This window comes from Brachyhypopomus gauderio, chromosome 8, assembly GCF_052324685.1.
Source record: "Brachyhypopomus gauderio isolate BG-103 chromosome 8, BGAUD_0.2, whole genome shotgun sequence".
Classification (NCBI taxonomy): domain Eukaryota; kingdom Metazoa; phylum Chordata; class Actinopteri; order Gymnotiformes; family Hypopomidae; genus Brachyhypopomus; species Brachyhypopomus gauderio.
This window is the reverse complement of record NC_135218.1, coordinates 2345059-2370142: the sequence shown is the minus strand read 5'-3', so window position 1 is coordinate 2370142 and position 25084 is coordinate 2345059. Positions and strand designations below refer to the sequence as shown.

The following is a 25084-nucleotide window of genomic DNA, read 5'->3' as shown; positions in this document are numbered from 1 at the left end:
TTCAAACAACAGAACCACCATGGTAACTGAATCACCAACTCTAAAAATATCACTTTGCTAGACAAAGAAATGATAAATAAAATACAAATACAACAAACGCAGAGAACTAAAATATGGCAAAAAATAACACAATGACATTAAATCCCTCAGTCTGGTCCATAACAAAACAAAGCAATTCATACTGTCAAACAACAAAATGTTAACCATTCAATCACTTCTTATGTCAAGAGACAGTAGCTTCTTATGGTAGATTCCTGTAAATGTAGTTCAGCAATAAAACAAAATAAAGAAAGAAGCAGAAAAATAAGCAGAACCCCAGAGTTGTAATCACAGAACCCCAGAGTTGTATTACAGAACCCCAGATTTGTATTACAGAACCCCAGATTTGTATTACAGAACCCCAGATTTGTATTACAGTTGTTATGCAAAGAATGTAGATTTGATTTGCTTGCAGATGCAAGATTGAGGACAACCCCGAATTGTCTGACAGAAAAATAATAAAATAAGCATCTTGACCAAACCATCACAAAAGCACTTAATTTATGTGTACTTTTAATTGGCAAGTGTTTGACAGCATTTCACTGTGATTTCTTTTTACGCTTCTTGGCTTTAATTTAGTTCAAATAAATTTAAAGAAGCCTTGAACATGTGAACATGGCACTTCTCAGTGGGATTCATGAAAACATGATTTGGTGGAAAAGACATGCAAAGTAAAGTGCAAATGATTCAATGAAAAACACTCCAGAAAACGTTGAACATTAGTTTCACTGTCTATGTCATCCCCATAATACCAAATAAACCTTGTATTAGCTATTTTGTCCTTGGAAGGACAGAACAGACACACGCACGTCCTATCACACACGCACGCCCCCAAAACAAACACAAAAAAAGCTTCAGCTGACTCAATATGCACTATAGCTATAAAATAAATATCTGAAAAGATCCAACCTTCAACAAATTGTTCTGCAAAAAACCTGCCACTTGCAATGTCTGCAAACTGTCTATGATAAAGCAGACAGTGTGAGAATGCATGAGAGAGATAGGGAACCACGAAAGCATCAGAATAACAAAAATACAAGCTTCTTCTGAAACTCATTTAAGCATTGCCTTTTTTAAGCTGTACATAAGCTTAGGAAAAGTTTTTTTTTTTGGTTCTTCCCAGCTGGCAAATAGAAAGTTGTTTTTTTTTCCCACAGTTTTTCACTTTTTGTTTTTTTTTTGTTTTTTTTTTACTGTTTTCTTAGTTTTTTTTTCTCCCTTTACATTGATGGGATAACATTCAAGGCATATATCGAAATAGGAAAAGAACTGTACAAGATCACTCCACAGTCCAGTGTTCACGCTTCAGTGCTGGACACAAAAACAAAAAGAAAAAATAACAAAATGAAAAAATGGTGAATACAGGTTTTTTTGTATCATTTTTTCACTCGATTTCTTTATACAATACTTTACACAGTGGCCATGTCATGGCTGTGATCTTTCTGTTTCTGATTACTGTTCCTAGAATGTCAGGAAGGAAAGGCCTGTCAGTGACTCTGAAGGATGTAGTTCTAATGAAGAGAAAATGGCTGCTCTCTTCTTCCTCTTCGTCTCTTGGCCTGTCCCACTCAGAAGGAGCTCAAGCTCTCCAGCGCAACCTCGTAGCAGAACTTGTACTGCTCCTAGACAAAAAGACCAGAAGAGTCACGGTCACTTCTAAGGCGCCACTATTACACCAGCACAAAGACCCCATCCCAACAGATTAACTCCATGCAAACTCCCTCAGAGCAGCACACAGCAGGTTATGCCATTATGCACTCTGCCAGATGCTGGGATTTTAACATTTTTGAACATTTTTTTTTCTTAGTACACAGCTGACCACTATCACATCATTTGACTAAAATGAAATGTAATGGTTTGAGTGCTAACAGCATGGAAAGGTGAAAAAGGCAGATGACTAATTGTACCTACGGAGGCTATTACATCTATTAGACCCATGACACTTTTTTTCTAAAGTAGACAGACGTGTTTGAGAGGTGAGGAGTAGAGAAGGGCTAATTATGAGCTTTTTGATTCTGGACCAGAATATCTTTGTCACAATATAGTGACCCCCTGCCGGCCGCCTCCATCCACAGTGGCAGTTGTCCTGTTGTTGTTGTGTTGTGTTCGTCCCTCAGGTGGGCGGGGCCTATAATCCCCTGTACCTGCCGTTTGTCTGTCTAAATGTGTCTTGTCTTTGTACTAGTTGACCATGGGTTATTGTATCCTTAATTTGGATTGTGTCCCGGGTTTCCAGTTGATGCACGTAATCTATGAAACCCTTTTCCCTGAGACTGAGATCACTTCCTTTTTGTTTTGCACTCTTTCCCCATCACAGTCTTCAGAAGGTGAAGACTGACTCTCATTTACTACAGCCACACTGGATGACATGAAGGCACTACTGTCACCAAAACTGCTTTTTACAAAACTACTTGAACTTACAAGTAACCCTTGTATGTCCTCTTAATATTCTTTTATATTATGGTATGATATAATGATATTAGGTATGATATTTCTAAGATTCTCAAATACTTATATTTATACATAAGATTCATGATAAGGTGGTTTTGAGAACAAAACATGTATTGGAAATCAGAAAAAAAATTATTTTTACTGTATTGATATGTTATTTATGTATAGTGTTCTGAATAAGTATTTCATGGGTGCATGCATCAGCCTATTATATCAACATACACCTAGGACATTCTTCAAACATTTTGTTTCAACTCATATTCAATTAGGCTGCTTTGTTTAAATCATTATTCATTTTAAAAGGAAATTTAAAAATAATAGCCTTTTCTAGCTATGCAAAAAACAAACAATGATTTAACTGTGTTCCATAATGAATGAGAGCTATGTTTACAGGAAATCGTTTTTTTCTTTTTTTCCGTACAGCAAAAAACATTTTTCATCCCAAAACACAACCTTAATGGTGAGATATGGGAGTGGTAGCACCATGTTATATAAGCACTTTTCTGAGAAAAAGTCTGGTGCATCATTAATAAGGAGGATTATATAGAAATATATAATAAAACATGAAAATCAGCCAGAAAGCAAAAATTTATTTTTGAAGAAAAAGGGTGAAAAGAAACGATTGTGATAAATACGATCTTTAATATCTATTTAGTCAATAAAGCAGCCTACACTTTTAGTGCTGGAATGGTTACTGTAACGTACATAGCTTGCATACAGCATTTTATTGTAAGGTTTCCCATCTTTGCAGTCTACTCATCATGGAGTGCAAGTCACTCTCTCTGATATGTGAACTCTCATATCTCATTGTTACCATATGGCTGGTGTAGAATTATTTGCTTATTTCAGATTGACATTGAATTTCCATTCAGTGGAAGTGATGTGTGACTCCTGTTCATTCCTGCAGCAGCCAAGGCCCTTGTGAGAACTTGTGATGTAAACAGCCACACTCATTTAGCCCTCCCTGCTCAATCAAATAATTTTTTTAAGTCATTTGATTACATAGTTGAATTTAAAGTATTCATTGATCGCACTATTGTCTAGCCATCACAATGTGCCTGTCAGAGTGCCTCAGATTCAGTGGTCTGCCCATTTATCCTGCATCCAATACATCAGCTTCAAGAACTTACTGTTTACTTGCCATAGTAACATGAGACCTCTGTGGTTTTAATGTCGTGGCTGATTGCTATTCATAATCTATGTATATATGCAAATGTAAAGGAAGCTTTAAGCAAGCTGCTCTTCACATTAATGCAGATCAGATATGTGTGCATTTATTTGCATTAATCTACACCCAGTTTTGCTGTCATTTAAAGCAACTTCACCTTCAAAAATCCATCTTTTAAATTTGCTTAATGCCAAATGGTCTGTTATAGATTTCATTTCTTATTAGCATTCAAGGGCAGCATTTTAAAGTACAGTCTGTATACTTTGAGCAGTTCTAGGACTTACCATTGTTTCCACCATGTTAGCCTTGTTGTTTCTGAGTGTCTTCACTGTGTGAAACACGTCAACGATGTTCTGTTGCTGAATCATCTCACAGATGCTACAGATGGCACAGAAGGACCCACTGCGTCCTCCACCAGTCCTTCAGGGAGGGAGAGAGAGAAGTCAGGGAAAAAAACAACAACTCGCCTTCGGCGCTTTAACTGGGCTTCTTGTGGGTTTCAGTCACGTGACTCACCAAGAAAGCCATGCGTTTTCTTTCTCAGCCCCTTAAAAGATCATGTAGTATTTGTTATTTCTCTCTTCACTGACGGAATAAATGTGTGTATTTGCATGTTGGGCCATTTATGTCTGGCTGAAGTTCATAAAAAAAAAAAAACAACACAGTCCTCACCATCTGACCTCAGATTAGCCTGTGACAAGCCCCACGTTTAAACTAGTGTGAGTTTAGACAGGAGACGAGTGACTTGAACTGTAATGACCAGCCTGCCCATCAAATGCTTGGTCGCTTCTTCTAATCCTCATTAAAGGAGATCCACATGACATTGCATAAATCTGGCTCTTCCTAGCCAAGACGCACCTGAATGTCATATTATACAATATGAGCATTTAGCATTCCAGTCATTCTCATTACCGTGGAGAATACCCTCTAACAATTTTCCTAACTAGTGGATTCAAAGCAGAGCAGAGCATCTGCTAAATAAAACATGGCATGGAAGAAAGTCTGGTGGTGTGAAACCAACTACAGGCCTGCCCTCTAAGACTATAACTGGACAAAACATTAGACCTGTCAAGAGCATAATAGGTCATGAAATGTACTGTATTGTAAGCACAGCTTGATGTATAATAGCAAATTTGCGGTAGTAATAATTTCTCTTTTGCTCAGTACTGCAGTATTCAAGAATTACTTATTTGTCTGTAGCAAATATGAGTGGATCATTTACAAAAATGATATGAACACAATTCTAGTTGCCGTGATGGTAAGGAAATTATCAGATTACAGAGAAATCACCAAAGGACAATAGTTCACCATTAGTGTGGAATTACATGAATTACTATTAGAGAAATTACATAAATTACATTTTGAGGTAAATTACAAAAAAGACAGTATGTAGTTTGTATCTTCAGCTTCATTAGACAGTGTTTGGAGAATAATGAAATTGTCGGATGGATTCGGTCTGGATCTTTGGAGTTTAGCAGATTTGTGACAAGCTCAGGACTCAGGAAAACTCAGGATGATAAGATCACTGTTTTGACATTGTGAAAATGCTGATCTTTAGCTAAATGAGTGAAATGCTGTTCTTTAGCGAAATGCAAGTAAATTCCCTCTTGCCCAGTTCTTTAAAAACACCCCACAAGACCCAAATCTGTGAAATCAAAGGATGTGTATGCACTGGCACCAGTGAACTGCTGCTAAGTGGTTGTTTTTGCTTTTGGTGGGAAGTAAAAGAGTTTGGGATGGAGTGAAAAGATCAGTGCATGTTATCTGTGTTCAGGGAGTTCACAAACCAGCAGCAGAAACTCCAGTTTTCAACTTCACTTTGGTCTAGAGTGCAGAGTGGTTGTATAAACAAAACCAGTAGTGGGAGGAAGACATGGACAAGAGGGAGAAATACCTTAAGGGATTAGTAACCCAGGGTAAAATAATAAAGTAAGGGATGAGTAACCCAGGGTAAAATAATAAAGTAAGGGATGAGTAAAGTAAGACAGCATGAATAAAAAGAGAAAATTGCATTTTTATATACTAATCGACACTCACCAGCCACTGAACTTCGATAAGACACTTCATCACATGCACCTTGCAGGTAAACAGTTAGAGTGTACAGCTTATCTGTGGCCTAGCACTATTGTTATTTAGCATCCTATAATCTTTTACCAGTGGCATCTTCTGACAAGAGGAACATCAGTGATGTGTAGCCAGGCCCTTGTAAACCCTCAGAGAAGGTAACAAGGAACATGGAAAAAGAAAACAACAGTGTGCAGTAGGGGTGACCTGCAATAGTCCCTGATTCGACTATAGTCGACTATACCCCCTAGTATAGTCATAGCCATAGTCTAATGTACCATTCTAACTGCCCAAGGATGCTGCTAAGAATTAGTTGTTACATGAAATGTCTTTGTTTTTGTTATATATTGTCACGTTGAGGACCCCGGCCCCTCCCTTTTGGGCGTGTGTTTACGTTGTCCACGTGCAATCGTCTGCGTCTGTGGATCTTCGTGGTTGTGGTTGTGTCTTGTGATAATCCGTCTCACCTGTGGCTCGTCTCGTAATCACGTGGGGCTAATGTGGTTTGTCTATTTAATGTGCGCTCGCGCAGTGTCCTGTGTTCGTCGTTGTCTGAGTCTACACATTGATCGTGTTTGTTTAATGTTTTTCGTGCACTTTATGCGCTTTCACTGTAAAATAAAAGTGACGTTCTGTTGCCAAAGGCGAGGATTACGTCTCGTCCTTCGCCGCTCCGCCATCATCACATATATAGCCTTTTGTCAAATAAATATTTTTAAATGATGTGTGCGCATTAACAATAGGCTTCTTCCTTACTACACATTAATAAATCACACCCTGCAGTTGCACAATCCAAATGAGCGGAGCTGAACACGCTACAGGAGTCAGCATCTGCCGAGATTATAATGGCAACAAAAAAACGTCAAAACAGGGTTGCCAACTCTCATGCATTGAGCGTGAGACACACGCATTTGACCGTCTTCACACACTCACACGCCACACTTCCGATTTCTCATGCCGAAAAAAAAATCTGATCCACATCTATGAATCAATGAGTTACTAGTTCGCTCTGGCGTCAACCATTGGCGATCGATCGATCGCGATATAATACTTAATTTGTGTCCATTTTACACCACCCCGGTAACAATTTATATTCGCCACACCCCCCCGGTCAACAACTTACGTTCACTCCGCACTTATGCTCACTGCGCACTGACGGTTAATGTTCTTTAATGTTTCATAAAAAAATAAATAAGTAAATAAATAAAAGCTGAATAAAGCCAACCTACCATGTTTATTCATTTATCTGAGTGCTTTAGGTTTTTACTTTGAAGTGGAAAAAAGTCCTGAATGAGAACGGGATCCCGTTTAAGGTGCTCTAGATTTAAAAAAAAACGCTGAATTCGACTATTAGTCGACTAAAGGGAAAATCTGACAAATCAGTTTTGACTATGAAAATGCTTAGTTGAATACACCTCTAGTGTGCAGTGATCCCCTACCTTCGTGCTTCAGCTTTCGCAGCTTCACTTTTTCACGGGTTTTTATTAGATATTTATAAGATATTTTACAGGTTTTCTGCAGAATTCGATCGGTGGAAAATATGTATATTTTATGAATAAAAAATCCCAAAATTTATTTTAAAATTCTCACAATAGGAATGTTCTAAATAATAAAACAGAAGGCATGATAGTAAATATTTCACGTTGTGGGGGGGCCCCCTGCCGGTCGCCCCCGTTTACAGCGGCAGATGTCCTGTTTTTGGTCACGTGATGTTCGTCCCTCAGGTGGGCGGGACCCGTGATCCGTCTCACCTGAGGGTCGTTTGTTCGTCTATATATGTCTTGTCTTTGTACCAGTTGACTGCTGGTTATTATTTCCTTAATCTGGATCTATGTCACGGGTATTTGGTTTGCGCACTTTCTATTAAACCATCCTCTTTCCCTGAGACTTGGCGTGATCGCTTCCTTTTTAGTTGCTCACACTGCCCGTCACAAAATAGTGCATATTGGAGGACTTCCGGTTTAGCATGGAGTGAGTGGACGCATGTGAGAGGAGCTCCCGTTTTATTTTCCCAATTTTTCTAACTACCTGTTAGCTTGAGAGCAGAATCTACATCGAAATCATATACCGACTTGAGAACTATTAACTGACGAGATGACGAGTAAAATGCACCTCCGACATAAACAGGGTGAGAAAGAAACAGAAGCGGTGAACAAAAAAACCGAAGTAGCAGCGGAAACGCCATTACCGCTCATGCTACCAGAAGATTTGAGCAAACTGCGCTCAGTACTTCTCGAAGATATGACTCACACTATCCAATCCGTGTTGAAAACAGAACTGACTCCGATTAATTCAGCTTTGGAGTTAGTTAAATCATATTATGAATCGCACGATGAACGCATTCGCGGACTCGAAGACGGCCTGAACGACCAAAGCGACCGACTGGTGAGCGCAGAGGAAGCCATTTCAAATCTACAGAAAGAAAACTCCTGGCTGAAAGAAAAAATAGATGATCTTGAGAACCGATTGAGGAGATCTAATCTGAGAGTTGTGGGCATTCCGGAGAATTTGGAGGGGTCAGATCCCATTTTGTTTATGACGACGTTTTTTGAAGAAGTGCTGGGGTCTGACTTCTTTTCGCGACCACTCATGCTCGCACGCGCACACCGGATCGGAGCGAAACCAACAAATACTGAACGCACGAGACCGAGAGTGTTTTTGGTCCTTTTCCAAAATTTTCAGGATAAACATCACATCATTACCAGTCGGAACAGGGAGTTTCAATTCAGAGGACATCGTGTGTTTTTTCACGAGGATTTTAGTGCTGAACTGGGGAAGAAACGAGCAGCGTTTAAGGAGGTTAAATCTTTGCTATACGGTCAAGGTGTTTGGTTTGGCCTCTTATATCCTGCTCGACTTCAGGTGACTCATGAAGGTAAAAGACTTTTACGACTTGCACTGGGGACGCAGTGAGTAATAGAATGAGGCCGCTTGGATGCGCTCACTTGCCACGCCAGCATCTCTCAGAACTATCACTCGGTTTCGAAAAGATAACTATGTATAGAACAGGTTTAATAACTATGCACATGAGAGCCACTCACATTCGCTTCCATATGTAGGATAGTAATTGTTATACAGGAAGTTTTTTTTTCTCGCTTTATAATACCTGCGATCAGCCTCGGTTGGGGATTTAGATCTAGGTTACTAGGGTTAATGGGTATGTTTGGTTTTTCTAGGGGTCTGGGAGTTTTATTGGGCAATTACTGCAGCTTTTGTCTCTTTATTTTTTATCTATACTCTGTGTTAAATCTTGAATATCTGAAGGCAATTTATACATGTATACGATTTTGTAACCTTTTAATACTGTTAAAATGACAGCAGCGGACGGAGGTCATTCGGTAAGATTCCTGTCTTGGAATGTGAAAGGACTGAATGGACCAATCAAAAGGGCCAGAACCTTTTCTCACCTAAAACAACTCAAGCCAGACATATTATTTTTACAAGAAACACATCTCAAATTAAATGACCACAATAGGCTTCGCCAAATTTGGGTTAATCAGATATTTCACTCCAGATTTAATAGCAGGTCCAGAGGCGTGGCGATTGTAATATTTAAAGAACACTGTTCACGCCGACAGATATAATTAGTGACCCCTGTGGTCGCTTCATAATTGTTTCTGGATCCCTGTTTCAAAGACCGGTTGTCTTGGTAAACATTTACGCCCCTAATTGGGATGACGTCTGCTTTGCAAACAAAGTCCTGTCTTCAATACCAAATTTGAATACACATCACTTGATCCTCGCTGGTGATTTGAACTGCGTTATGGATCCAGCTCTGGATAGATCTAACTTAAAACCACTCTCCAATATGGCAAAAGTTTTTACATCATTCATGCAACAAAATGGTTACATTGATCCTTGGAGGTTCCTAAACCCAACAGTCAAGCAGTTCTCCTTTTTCTCTCACACTCATCATTCTTTTTCCAGAATAGATTATTTCTTTCTAGATCCTTTGCTTATTCCAACAGTTCGGCAAAGTATGTACTCTGCCATAGTTATTTCAGATCATGCACCAGTGATATTGGACCTGAACTTCCCTTTAAATGTGAGAACACCACCCCCCCCCCCCCCCCCCCCCCCGTGGAGGCTAAATCCCCTTTTATTTTCCAATGAGAAATTCTGTAATTTAATATCTACTAATATTGATTTATTTTTAGAAATTAATACAAAAGAAGCTATATCATATTCATTGCTGTGGGACACCCTCAAGGCTTACCTCAGAGGTCTAATTATATCGTATACCTCGCATCTCAAAAAGGAAAGTAAAAACAACATGCAAGCCCTATCGCAGTCTATTCATGATCTGGATAAACAATACTCTCAGACACCTACGGCCGAATTATATAAGAAAAGAATTGAATTACAAACAAAATTCAACCTCATATCCAGTAATAATGCAGAACAACTGATTCATAGGACTCGTGCAACCTATTATGAACACGGAGACAAGGCCAGTCGATTGATGGCACATCAGCTAAAACGTCAGGAGGCATCCAGACTCATCCCTCAGATAAGAGATACGCACCAGAAAATAACAACCAATCCGAAAGAAATTAACAAAACTTTCTCAGATTTCTATCACTCTCTTTATACCTCGGAATTCCCCTTGGATAGTTCGGACATGGAGAGCTTTCTGAACAATTTGGAATTTCCCACCCTTACATTGGAACAGGCAGAGCTCTTGGATCGGGGTGTGGAACAGGCAGACCTCAATGGGGCCATCATGGCAACACAGAGTGGTAAAACACCAGGCCCTGACGGGTACCCCATTGAGTTCTATAAAAAATGTAAAGATAAGCTTATCCCAATTCTCATGAAGGTATTCGCTGAGTCGTTCCAAAACGGTCACTTACCGGATTCTCTGTATCATGCATCTATTTCACTACTCCTCAAGAAAGACAAAGATCCAACCCAATGTGGATCATATCGTCCAATTTCCCTATTAAACGCTGATATGAAAATTCTGGCAAAGGTTCTTGCAATTCGCTTGGAATCATTTCTTCCCAAGATAATCTCTGCAGAACAGACAGGTTTTATTAAAAACCGTCACTTGTTTTCTAATATTCGTCAATTAATTAATGTGATTTATTCTCCTTGTAATACTACGAGTCCAGAGGTGGTTGTTTCCTTAGACGCAGAGAAGGCGTTTGATCGGGTGGAATGGGCATATTTATTTAAAGTTTTAGAGAAATTTGGTTTTGGAAGTGGGTTTACAAATTGGGTCAAACTACTATATCACTCTCCAATGGCACGGATACAAACTAACCATTGTCACTCTGATTACTCGATAGGGCTGTCCACTGTCGCCAATGCTATTTGCGATGGCCATTGAACCCCTTTCTATTGCACTCAGATCATCCACTTTATTCTGTGGCATCAGAAGAGGAGACGCTGAATATCGCATCTCTCTATATGCAGATGACCTCTTACTGTATATCACAGATCCGGTTGCTAGTAGCCCGACAATCGTTTCTCTACTGACTCGATTTGGAACTTTCTCTGGATATAAATTAAATTTTCCAAAAAGCACATGTTATCCTATTAACAATTTGGCCTTGCAGGTTCAACAGGAGTCTTTACCTTTTCCCCTACATCGAGACGGTTTCTCATACTTAGGAATACGTTACCCGCACCTTCTCAACACTGTTTGAAGCCAATTATACACTCCGGCTTAACCGAATGAAGGACGACTTTAAAAGATGGAGTACTCTTCCTCTCACTATGGCTGGGATACAGTCAGTAAAAATGACAGTATTACCTAGGTTTCTTTACTTGTTTCAGAGTCTACCAGTTTTTATACCCAAATCCTTCTTCAAACTAATGGATCAATGTCTATCCTCCTTTATTTGGAATGGGAAGGTGCCTAGAGTTAACAAACAGGTTCTTCGGAGACATCGTGAGGAGGGGGGGTTTGGTCTTCCTAGTTTCATTCACTACTATTGGGCGACCAATATCCAAAAAATACTTTACTGGCTTCATAAACCGGATGCGGATTGGGTTCAACTGGAAATGAAATCTTGTCGTTCTTCATGCCTCCCAGCCTTAGTGTACTCTTCCCTGCCATTGAAGATTTCTCAGTTTACTTCCAACCCACTAGTACTTTCCACCCTAAAAATCTTCTATCAATTTCGCAATCATTACAACTTTACCACAGCTTCAGCTCAGGGACCTATATACAAAAATCATCTGTTCCCTCCTTCTGATCAAGATCCAACATTTAGACAGTGGGGTCTAAGTGGTCTAATGTGTCTTAAAGATCTATATACAGATGGGATATTTGACACTTTTGATAATTTAAAGAAAAAATACAATCTCCCAAATAGCACCTTTTTAAAATACCTACAAATACGTGACTTTACAAAGAAAACGTTTAAATCTTTTCCTAATCTTCCAGTGTCCTCAGTGTGGGAACAGCTTACTTTTGCATTTAAAAATAGGGGTCTTATCTAGGGTTGTCCCGATCCGATATTTGGATCGGATCGGCCGCCGATATTAGCAAAAAAATGCGTATCGGCAGACACGAGAAAATGCCGATCCAGACTCCCGATCCAGTTTTTTTGAAGTCCGATCCCGGTTTTCCTGCGCACCCATTTAGATAATCCATTCCAGTTTTTGCTAGTGAGTAAAATCCGGTCCGCATTTTCCAGCACACCTTCAGCACACGAGCGTAGTTTCTGCCCCAATTTAGCTCCGTGGCATCTCGGACCGCCGTGTAAATTTGAAGTTATCGGTCAGTTGTGTGGGATTATTTTACCTTAAAGGATGACAAAGACGAAGAGGTAGAGTGCAACATATGCCACAGTAAAGTCAAACGTTGTGGTAAAGCTGTAAGAACTTTTAATACCACCAATCTAATCAAGCATTTAGCGAAATACCACCATAAACAACATGACGAGTTTCTAATGAAAACCGAAGACAAAAAGAAATGTCCTACACAACTAACACTGGCAGAAACGTTTGAATTGAAGGGAGTGTATAGATGGGGATGGAGCAGCAAAGTGTGGAGTAGAAGGCATTTTGCTTTTAATTAGTTTACGATATGTGCACGGATTTTTTTTAAGCTTTGGTTTACACTTGTTCAAGAGCACTGATGGATGTTAATGTTAATGTTAATAATAGACTATTTTCCACTCAGGTTGTGTGTTTTTTTAAAAATATAATTTACAATATTATTTGCACTTGTGGCTTTTTAATCCTTGGTTTACTGATGCTATTTCTGTTTGTTATTTAATATTTTGTCTATTTTGAGTTTATTAATTGCTAAATAAACAGGTCAGTTTCTCCTTACCAACCATTGTGTATTATTCAAACACACCTAATTCAGCTGGCTACTTGTTATCAAGAGTAAAACGCTTTTCAACATGAGTTTGACAACAAAGTAAGTTGGCTAAATAACTTTAAACTTTAATACATGCTCGGATAGGCCGGTATCGGTATCGGCCGATATCGGATCGGAAGTGCAAATAAATATCGGTATCGGATCGGAAGTTCAAAAAGCTGGATCGGGACATCCCTAGTCTTATCTCAATTTTGTACTATCAATTGATGTCATTGGAGAACCAGAATCCAGATATGAGTAAAGCCAGTTGGGAGGAAGAACTTGGCATAGTATTGTCAGACGAAATCTGGGAGAAGGCACTCAAAAGAATCCATTCCTCTTCATCATGTGCTAGACTGGGGCTCATTCAATTTAAAGTGCTACACAGAGCCCATTTAAGCTTAGCTTGCAAATATGTATCCTGGACTTGACCCTGGATGTGAGAGGTGCTCCTTTTCCCCAGCAGACCTAGCTCATGCCTTCTGGCATCGTCCCTCACTCAGTACATTCTGGACGTCAGTTTTTGGAATCCTGAGTGAAGTTTTACAACTGAAACTGACACCCTTTAATGGCCATTTTTGGGGTGGCTGCTGGGCCTCCATCTGTAAGCACTCAACAATCTGATATTATTGCATTCACAACCCTTCTAGCACGAAGGAGACTTCTGCTGACCTGGAAGGCTTCTAACCCTCCATCTGCTGCTGCGTGGTTGGAAGACGTTATGTCATATCTTAAACTAGAGAAGGTCAAATTCACTTTGAGAGGATCGGTGGATCGGTTCTATTTGAAATGGAATCCCTTTCTATCATATTTTGAAAATTTACAGAAATTACCCTGAAAACTGGATGCAGGAATGGATGACAGTTGAAAGGATGTAATGCCATTTGTGCATGTGGATATGTATGTGTGGGCTTGTTTGTGCACATGTATATGGATATATGGGGTTGTAATTATACCAAGTGTGTGTATATGTGTATGAGTATATGTGTGTGTATAAGATTTGCCTTACTTATCAAGTTGAGTGATTACAATTGAGATTTGTAACACAGTGTATGTTACATATATGATTAATACAACAGCTGCTTGTTTGCGGGGGGAGGGGGTGGGAAGAATGTTCTGTCATTAGTCTTAGTTTATTTTTGGAAAATGTAAAACCATGGAAGGAAATGTAAATACTCTGTATTTTTACTGCTACGCTACATATTTGTATTGTACCTTCCTTCAAAATAAAATTATCAAAAAAATAGTGCATATTTACTCTCTGAAATGAGAACCAGCATCGCTTGCCTGAGATGCTACCTGCCTACATAAGAGAGAGATCTTGTTGGTTTATTGTTCTATTATTACTTTACAGTATTATGTGTTTGTTCTTTTATTTACTGTACGTATATTATGATTACAGTGTACTATACAGTACAGTGTTAATATTAGCTGTGTTATTATCATTTCTTTATCATTATCATATATCTTTTCTACTGTAAGTATGTACAGTACCTACTTTTTTGTAGTAAAACATTTTACAGTACAGTAAAGTAAGTGTAAACGTACAATACATGCACAGCACAGTGTGGGAATGGTTATTACAGGAATGGAAAAGGTTTTTGTAGCGTAAAGGTGTCGGGAGTGTTTATAAAGCCATAATATAGTGTATAAATACTTAAATAAATATACCGTTTCTACTTCGGTTATTGCGGGTGGTTCTGGAACGTATCTTCCACGATAAAAGAGGGATTACTGTATATACTTTTCATGAAGTAAATAAAACATCTATTCAAATATGGTACTTTATACATTCGTGGTTACTGTAGGGTGCATTTCTAAGTGAGAGTGGTACTAATCAGAGCTCATTAGTATGGCTGTAAGGACTTGCTGTGTATTTGCCTATGTGTAACTTCTAGTAATATTTTGAAGAGTTCTGTAATGAAGTTTATTAGCAAAACAGAAAATCTGTCCAGTGAATTTGATGATTTTCACTACAGGGGTTAGCCTATGGCAGCTTGGTCCTGCTTAGCATTTTGGAGAAGGGTGTCTATAAATGCTGTCTATGCACATGCTACCTTAGCTAGCTAACTCTGAATGGTGAAACATGTGACAGACATTGTGGCATACCTAATTGAAATGCTTTGTGTAAGCTCCCCTTCAATGACCAAATAAATCTTAGCCATGAAGGAAAAGGTTATGCACATAATTTCTGTATGATGAACTATAAGAGATATGTCTGGCTAACAACTAGTCTCCAGCATTCATGGATTCTTTACTCCCAAGTCCAGCTGAAGGGGTGCAGTGGTATATGCAGGGTTGCCAACTTTTGGTGGCGCCAGAGCGAACCAGTAACTCATTGAATCATAGATGTGGATCAGAGGTAAATAAACTGGATTTTTTTTTCGGCGTGAGATATCGGAAGTGTGGCGTGAGAGCGTGTGAAAACGGTCAAATGCGTGTGTCTCACGCTCAATGCGTGAGAGTTGGCAACCCTGTGTATATGTAGAATGGGAATCAACTGTACACCACTAACATAACGCTGTGAAACCAGAGCAAGTAATGCCATGACCAGTTAAGTGGTTAAGTGCTGCCTGCTACATTTCAGCTGGTGAACCAACTCATAATAGTAACACTGCAAATTTAAATCTCAGCAACACTACAGTGTTTGATAAACTTGTGCGAACACCCCACAGCATTGCCAATAGCATGTCCCTGTTAATATTGTGATGAGAACGTTTTGTTACCCAACTAAATATCTGGTTAGCACAGGTGGGTTATCCAACAGGTGGGTTATCCAACAGGTGGGTTGGGTACTCACAGGCAGTGGACGACAGTCCGTCCATCACCCCCGTCATACTGCTCTTGCCACTTGGCCAACCGCCTCACCAGCTGTAGAATAGATCGCTTGGACAGGGGGGTGTCTCTATACGCCGGCCAACCAAGAAACTGGAAGTGTTGAACCAACCGGTAGCCATCCTGTGGCTAATTGGAGAGAGAGAGAGAGAGAAAGAGAGAAAGAGAGAGAGAGAGACAGAGAGCCAGAGTGAGTTAGATATACAGTGGGGAAAATAAGTATTTAGTCAGTCACCAATTGTGCAAGTTCTCCCACTTAAAAAGATGAGAGAGGCCTGTAATTGACATCATAGGTAGACCTCAACTATGAGAGACAAAATGTGAAAAAAAAATTGAGAAAATCATTTTGTCTGACTTTTAAAGAATTTATTTGCAAATAATGGTGTAAAATAAGTATTTGGTCACCTAAAAACAAGCAAGATTTCTGGCAGTCACATACCTGTAACTTCTTTTTTAAGAGGCTCCTCTTTCCCCCACCTGTATTAATGGCACCTATTTGAAGTCGTTAACAGTATAAAAGACACCTGCCCACAACCTCAGTCACACTCCAAACTCCACTATGGTGAAGACGAAAGAGCTGTCGGAGGACACCAGAAACCGAATTGTAGGCTGGGAAGACTGAATCTGCAATAGGCAAGCAGCTTGGTGTGAAGAAATCTACTGTGGGAGCAATAATCAGAAAATGGAAGACCTACAAGACCACTACTAATCTCCCTCGATCTGGGGCTCCTCGCAAGATCTCAGCCCGTGGGGTCAAAATGATCACAAGAACGGTGAGAAAAAATCCCAGAACCACAAGGGGGGATCTAGTAAATGACCTGCAGAAAGCTGGGACCAACGTTACAAAGGCTAGCATCAGCAACACACTACGACGCCAGGGACTCAGATCTTGCAGTGCCAGACGTGTCCCCCTGCTTAAGCCAGGCACATCTGAAGTTTGCTAGAGAGCATTTGGATGTTCCAGAAGAGTATTGGGAGAATGTCATATGGTCAGATGAAACCAAAGTAGAACTATTTGGTAAAAACACAACTCGTCGTGTTTGGAGGACAGTGGATGCTGAGTTGCATCCAAAGAACACCATACCAACTGTGAAGCATGGGGGTGGCAACATCATGCTTTGGGGCTGTTTCTCTGCAAAGGGACCAGGATGACTGGTCCGTGTACATGAAAGAATGAATGGGGCCATGTATTGTGAGATTTTGGGTGCAAACCTCCTTCCATCAGCAAGGGCAATGAAGATGTAACGTGAGGAGATCTGCATGGAGGAATGGGCCAACATACCAGCAACAGTGTGTGCCAACCTTGTGAAGACTTACAGAAAACGTTTGACCTCTGTCATTGCCAACAGAGGATATACAACAAAGTCTTGAGATGAACTTTTGTTATTGACCAAATACTTATTTTCCACCATTATTTGCAAATAAATTCTTTAAAAGTCAGACAAAATGATTTTTCTCAATTTTTTTTCACATTTTGTCTCTCAGAGTTGAGGTCTACCTATGATGTCAATTACTGGCCTCTGTCATCTTTTTAAGTGGGAGAACTTGCACAATTGGTGACTGACTAAATACTTATTTTCCCCACTGTATCCTGACAAAATTCAGTGCAATTTCACAATTATTAGCTTCTTCAGGGTTTTCATATTACAATGATTACAATTGATTTAAACATCACAGAAATAAAGAACTCTAAATAAACCAACTCTATCTTTTAAACTGGCCACTTTATTATGTATACACACACACACACACACACACACACACACACACACACACACACACACTCACACACTCACTGGCCACACCTGTCCTGGTACAACTGCTTATTAATGCAAATGTCGAATCAGCCAATCACATGACAGCAACTCGATGCATTTAGGTACAGTATGTAGTCATGGCCAAGACGATCTGCTGCAGTTCAAACCGAGCATCAGAACGGGGGAGAAAGGTGATTTAAGTGACTTTGAACATGATATGGTTGTTGGTGCCAGACGGGATGGTCTGAGTATTTCAGAAACTGCTGATCTACTGGGATTTTACGCACAACTATCTGTAGGGTTTACAGAGAATGGACTGGAAAAACATTGCCTGGTCTGATGAGTCTTGATTTCTTCTGCGACATTGGGATGCTAGGGTCAGAATTTGGAGTCAACAACATGAAAGCATAGATCCATCCGGTCCAGTTCCGGGTGGTGGTGGTGGTGCAATGGTGTGGGGGATATTTTCCTGGCACACTTTGGGCTCATTAGTTCCAATTGAGCATCGTGTCAACTCCACAGCCTACCTGAGTATTGTTGCTGACCATGTCCATCCCTTTATGACCACAGTATACCCATATTCAGATGGCTACTTCCAGCAGGATAACGCGCCATGTCATAAAGTGCGAATCATCTCAAGATGGTTTCTTGAACACAACAATGAGTGTGTGTGTGTTTGTTCAGATATTAAATGTAATTCAGATATCAAATGTAAAATGTGTAATTCATGAAAGATGCCCTAAATGAAACAGGATCGGTAGGCTATAAACACAGCTATAGCAAAGACAAGAAACTGGAAACAGTACAGCTTTCATGTGATGTGTCAGTCCCTCGTGTACTTTGAGTTTTGAATATGTAGCTGTCTACCTTGAATTATAGTGTCACTTATTGACAAACAGACCTAAAGAGAGACGTCTGAGGGATCTCCAGCTCAGGAAGCAGCAACACGCTACATGCTGCTGATAGAGCCATTTCATGGTACATTTGTGATGCCAGTGTTCATACCATGGCAGCATTCCTGTGCCGCATCGCTAGCCGCTAAATCTCATCTGTCACCAGCAGTTAAGGAAGAGAAGAACGGAGGAGGGAATGACTCTTTCCAAGCACCCTTTAGCCACGGAAGCAGTAATGAATGCTAATGCGAGCTAATGTAGCACGATGCTAACCCACATGGAAAAAGTAAACAGGATCTGGCGAGCCACGACCAATTCGCCTGCCATGTCAGCTTCAGCCCAGCGAGTCCCACAAGCCAAAGGCTTATATGATGCCTGTTTTTGCACATGTGCAGATGGCAAAACGAATCGAGTTCAAGGATGCATAAGATTTGACAAGTCATATTTACTGGAGTTGGAAATACACCTTCCAGTTTAACATGATCTTTTCTATTGGTGTTATTTCAAATTTCTCATTTTTATTAATATACTACAATTTCTACAGTTCTGTATCCATGTACAGTGCATGGGATTGTAAGTTGATGTTACTCTTAAGAGAGAGCTTATCCCAGTCATTTCTTGGCCTCTTGCTGTGTTTCGCTGTAGGATCAAATGATGCAAGAAACTAGACAGGCAGATCAGTGGACAAGCTGCCTGTCTGGTGAGCACATCAAATTTCATCAAACTACTTCACTCTCAAGGGCTTCCATTTTGTCCTGGAGCACGACTGTCTTACCCGTGCCATGTTGCAGATTCTGAAGATGCGATTGATGATGTCTTCATCGATGTCGGCAGAGATGAACTCCACTTGGATGGGGCCGTAACAGCACGAGCTTTTCTCTGGCCAATACTGCATGCACAACTAGGTTGTGAAGAAATAAATGACAGAAAAAAATAACTGGTGAGAGCCCCAAACTGCAATATATCCAAAGCAAAAACAATGCTGAAGACCTACCAGATGACTCAGTTACAAAAGAAAAGCAACATAATGTCTGTTGTCTTGCAATGTATTGATAATTTTCTAACTTCGATTCATTCAATAAACATTTAATATCATTCGAATCTGTAAAACATTGTAAAGTGTTTTGTTTCAGTTTGAAAATATTATGAACTTCTCAGTGGTACAGCTGGGGATATATATTGGAAGATTTAGGGACATTCACTACAATATCAATAAAACACTGAAAGTGACATTTTGCTTTGTAAAAATTGAAATGATATTCCCTTCATCTCCTATTTAGACGTAATGCATTTTTATGAATACATATCTCTGCTGACATTAGGTTTGCATTTTGCTCAGCCCTTTGGTGAAGTTGTACAATATAGCACAGTGGAAATATATTAGACTAAAGTCAAGTGTGTCATTTCAAAGAAGTCATCAATTATGAAAGAAATTAGGCTAGAAAAATGTACCTGTATTTTTTCCCCTCACTCATATACATCTGAAATGACCTGAGAGAGGGCAGGCCAGTTCAAAATTTAATAAAGAATGCACTGAAGGGCACCAGCTTATAGTGAATAACTGACTACATCGGTGCAAAGTTCCCTTCCAAAAAAAATCCCCCTGGAGCACTACTTAAGCTGCCTGCATTCAGAGTAGCCACACTTCAATCAATGGGCGGTAATGTGATTCAGTATTGATGGATGCTCATACGCTGGAGGACAGAGATTTGGCCATGCTGACTCAATAACACCAGTTATTTGATCTACTCCATAAGAAAACATGTCTGTCATGGTCAGAGCTTAGGCAAGTCTTTTTTCTTTTTCTTTCAGAACTTTTTATAAAGGTCACAAGCACCAATGCAGTATCACATCTGGATTCTTTCATCATACTGTGAAATTACATTTAAATGGCTAAATGGTGAAACTATAGATGCTAGACATCTATTATCATTGATTGCAAGACAAAGTACATTTTCAGCATAAAAATCATTTCTAAAAAGCATCTAAAATCCAGCAGTATGTGCAGTCTATCCCACATACAGAGTGGGATAAGGCAAAGGTCAACCATTCTGACCCCAGGTCAGTCGCACCTGTCCAGCATCCATTTCATTCAGCATGACGATGGAGGAGCAGTTGTAGTCGAACACTAGCCTCCAGAAGTCGGCAACTGTGTTAGGCAGTGGGTGCTGCGTCACTATGAAGGCTGCTGGTTGTTTATGGCTCTGAGGAACCGAGGGAAAGAAGAAAGAGAAAGAAAGGAAATTGTGTTGGCCTTCATTTGTCTTAGACAAAGATGGAGGCCAAAAGGTAACAGAGCGATAAACCGACCTGAACACATTACTGACCCACACAGCACATTACAAGGACAAAACAACAGCCACAGGAAGCCAGAAGCTTCTCTCTCTCTCTCTCTCTCTCTCTCTCTCTCACACACACACACACACACACACACACACACACACACACACACACAGGTAGACCAAGATGAACTCATACGCACTTTCACATTGAAAATATAACACTGCATACTGAGGGAGTTAGAGACAAAAACACCACTTTGTCTGTTCATTATCCTTCCATATCTTCACCTGATTTTCCTTGTTGCCTTGATCTTCCTGTGCATGTATTGTGTTTAGTTTATCACTAAACCTGTAACGGCATAATCAGTCCATGGAGATTATTGAGATACCATCTCATCTCTTCCACATTAAACTGGTTTGATTTTATGAGAGAAGTGCAGTGTAATGTCCCAGTTGATTACCTCTCAAAAAGTCATAGATGAAATGTTCAGCACAGATCAAAAGTCAATAAATCTCAATTGGGGAGGGATGGCTGGGTAAGAAGGCAACTTTCTTTGATGCATCCCTTTAAGATGCGCTAAATTACTACTTTGAAGCACAGAACACCATTGTAGCAAAAAAGACCACCTCTCCCCCCAATAATCAGGTGTGTCTGACTGGATGACATCAGAAAAACTCTTTGCAGAGTAAGTCCACAGAAGGCTACTGGACCAAACATTCCAGGTCAAGTGCTCACAGGATGTACAGACCAGCTGGTGAAGGTTCTCACGGATAAATTCAACATACCACCACTGTCCCTACATACTTCAAGGCCACCACTACTTTCCAGTGTCCTGCCTCAGTGACTATGATCCTGTCACACTCACGGCCATCATCATGAAGGGCTTTAAGGCACAGCTTCCCCCCTTAATTAACCTCCTACAGTTTACATATCGCCCCAATCGTTCAACAGATGATGCAATTGCTACCGCTCTTCATCTGGCCCTTATCCATCTGGACAAAAAGGACACATATGTTGGAACACTGTTCATAGACTTCAGATCAGCATTCAACACCATACATCATTACTGCTGGACCTATAATCTCTCTCTGTAACTTGATCCTGAATTTTCTCACTGGGAGACCCCAGTCTATCCAGATCAGGAGCAACACTACCACACAGTCCTCCGCTGGTCTCCTCCAAGGCAGTGATGTCGGTTCATTGCTGATCACTCTGCTGACCCATGTGGAACAATTTAAACCTTGAACCATATCATCAAGTTTGATGACGATTCAGCATACAGAGAGAATGTGCAGTGGCAAACTGACAAAGTCAACAAGTCTCTGAATGTAGATACAACAGAGATGGTAGTTGATGATAGATGGTAGAGATGGTAGTTGACTTCAAACAATATTGATCGTGGAAATTGTCACAATCCCCAAAATGTCTGCGCATCTAGCAGAGAACCTCACCTGGACCCTCAATACCAGCTCCAACCAAAAAGGGCCAGCAGTGACTCTACGGGAGGCTGTAGAAAACTCAACCATACCACCATCTTCCCCATGTTCTACAGAGGAACAGTAGAGAGCACCCTGAAGAGGAATTGCTCCACTTCAGACTGCAAGAACTTGCAGACATTATTTAGACCAGCATAAAATATCATCAGGGTCTCTCTCCCCTCCATTGTGGACATTTACAGCATTGTGATGATCCCACATACCCTTCACACAAACCCTTTTCTCTCCCAGCCTTTGGGAAGTGGTACCAAAGCACTTGAGCCCTTACAGCCAGATTGTGCAACACTTTCATCCCCCCTGCCATCACACACCACAACTTTTAGTGACTGGCTACAAAATACAAATACAGTATTCCATTTAACAAGACTATGTTGTTAAATTAATATAAGCATATCTGTTACATGCACACCCACTCAGTGGCATGTACTGGTCAGTGTTCTGGTCAGTGTACTGGTCAGTGTGCTGGTCAGTGTACTGGTCAGTGTGATGGTCAGTGTGCTGGTCAGTGTGATGGTCAGTGTACTGGTCAGTGTGCTGGTCAGTGTTCTGGTCAGTGTGCTGGTCAGTGTGCTGGTCAGTGTGATGGTCAGTGTGATGGTCAGTGTTCTGGCCCTATCCATGTTTTCATATTTACTGTCTACACTTTTGTTGTTCTTTCATGTTGCACCTTGTTCCTGGAGGAGCATTATTTTGTTTCACTGTTTACCTGTATATAGTTGGAATGACAATAAAAAGCCTCTTGACTTTCCCAAAATGTCGGCTCCAATCAGAAGTCAGAAAATAACGCCTGTGTGCTCACAATGCAAAAACAAAAATGGCCATAGAAGGCAGTAGTGTCCAGCTGATGAATAATAGAAAACTTGGACTTTTTCCAGGTAAATTCACCGCCTGGACTTGTACAATCAATTTCTTCTTTAGAATTTGCTTTAGAATTTCTTCTTTTCTTCCTTTCAAAAAGCTTGTCATATTATTCAAATTTATGACAGGCTTTAAAGAGGTACCAAAACCTGACAGGTCGTGGTCCAACCCTTCAGAGATGTCCCTGTCACTCGAGTCAGCTACAAGTTGCCTTCCATTCCTCATAGTTCCAGCATTTATTTCTAGGCTACACTACTGAGCTCCCACTCAGCTGTAACTGAGAACGTGTCTGAATGGTTCAGAATAAGGGTTCGCACTCACATCCATCAGTGCTGCATTTATGTAGTTACTTGACTCGCCATCCACGGAAATAAGGAAAGGCAGACAGCGGTCGACGGCGAGGGCGTCCATGCTCCGGTTCTTATCGTGGTTCCGTGGTAGGAGGCCCACACTGCAGTCTTCCGGACGGACCCGCGGAGTCACAATGTTCAACGTCTGCAAAGATTAATGTAGAAATGACAATTTCACATACATGCTGACTGTTCACAAACCTGTTTACAAAACTTACAAAAAATTCCAGCAATTTCAAGCACACTTGTTTGGAGTAGTGCATGAAGCCTATTCCTTCTTCTCTACAGCGCAAACCTTAGCCTGCGCAAATGTCTTACTGAACTGAAGGTTGCCTATTACTTATGTATGAGATAGGCTGCAGGAGAAGCTGATGGAAAGAGCAACAGGATGAAGGAGATATAGAAGAGGAAGAAAGGAGAGAGAGTGAAAGGGGGAAGAAAGAGAAAAAAGAGGGAGTCAAAGATAGAAACTGGCAGAGAGGGGGAAAGCTTGGACTGAACAGAGTCAAGGGGGTATTCATCATATTCTACAGGACACCTGACAGATCAGAAAGTCTCCCCTCCCCCATACACCGAGGGCAGCCGCTAGTCTCAGAGAGAGAACAAAGCATAAAGGTGCCGTGAGAGGAAATTGCTCTGTTCTCAGGTTTTATGAGGCACTAGCAGCTTGCCAGTGGCTTGTTAAAAAGCCCTTTTGACTGATATCTCACTCATGGCGCTGGTAGTCACCCACTTCATCTGCACACACCATCCTTGCAAGCCATCAATTCTACAGTTCATCGATACACAGGAGATCCTTCCCCAAATTCACAATGACACAACGTAGCAGCTTCATTAGGTTGTAAGACGTAACAGCACATCCGAAGTACAGGAATCCTCAAAATGCAGTTTGGTTGACATCTTGCTCTTTAGAATTTCAATGAGCAGTCGAATTCTGTGAAGGTAGACGGTGGCCAAGGCCACACTGCCCAAAACAAAGTCGTCTTTCTGAAGGCTTTGATGACTTCTATGGTGCATTTACGAATCTGAGTTGCCTCTGATGGGATGAAAAAACGGCCTTGAAGACGTTTTCCAATCTAAGTGTCCATTATTGACTCGCACTGACATGATGAAAAAGAAAGCAAGTTCAGACTGCCCTGTGCCTGCCCAGCTAAGCTAGGAAATAATGGAATACATGTAACTCTGTGACAAAATAAGAGTACAAAAAAGTAACTACTCAGTTATGTTTAGATTATTTTGGTATTGCTACAATGTTTTACAAATATATTATTATTTTCAATATTATACAGGACAACTACTAATATAATAATTATTGAGAAAATAAATATGTTAACATATTTTGGCTTCAGCTTTTCAAATGCCATTTTTTCCATTTGTTTTATTTTATTACACAAGTAACACAGATAGTGTCATTGATTCAATGCACCACTGTACTATAGTGTCATTGATTCAATGCACCACTGTACTATAGTGTCATTGATTCAATGCACCACTGTACTATAGTGTCCCGGGTGTACTTCTCTACCTTGTGCAGAATTTACTTTTTGCTAACCATGAGTGAGTGAGGGAGTG

At 40.4% G+C, this 25084-nt stretch overlaps 1 protein-coding gene across 23 annotated transcripts in view; it reads right to left on the bottom strand.

Annotated features, from left to right (window-relative positions):
- Positions 1-1204: 1204 nt before the first annotated feature.
- The window catches only part of ptprt (protein tyrosine phosphatase receptor type T), a 326972-nt gene continuing 303092 nt past the window's right edge, over positions 1205-25084 (bottom strand). For all 23 annotated transcript variants that reach the window (XM_077013789.1, XM_077013772.1, XM_077013775.1 and 20 more), the window contains 6 exons: positions 23484-23657; positions 20598-20729; positions 19301-19426; positions 15841-16004; positions 3943-4078; positions 1205-1661 (listed from right to left, as the gene is read on the bottom strand). In XM_077013789.1, coding sequence (XP_076869904.1) covers positions 1608-1661; positions 3943-4078; positions 15841-16004; positions 19301-19426; positions 20598-20729; positions 23484-23657 — 786 coding nt within the window. In that variant the 3' untranslated portion in view covers positions 1205-1607. The remainder of the gene's footprint in view (positions 1662-3942; positions 4079-15840; positions 16005-19300; positions 19427-20597; positions 20730-23483; positions 23658-25084) is intronic.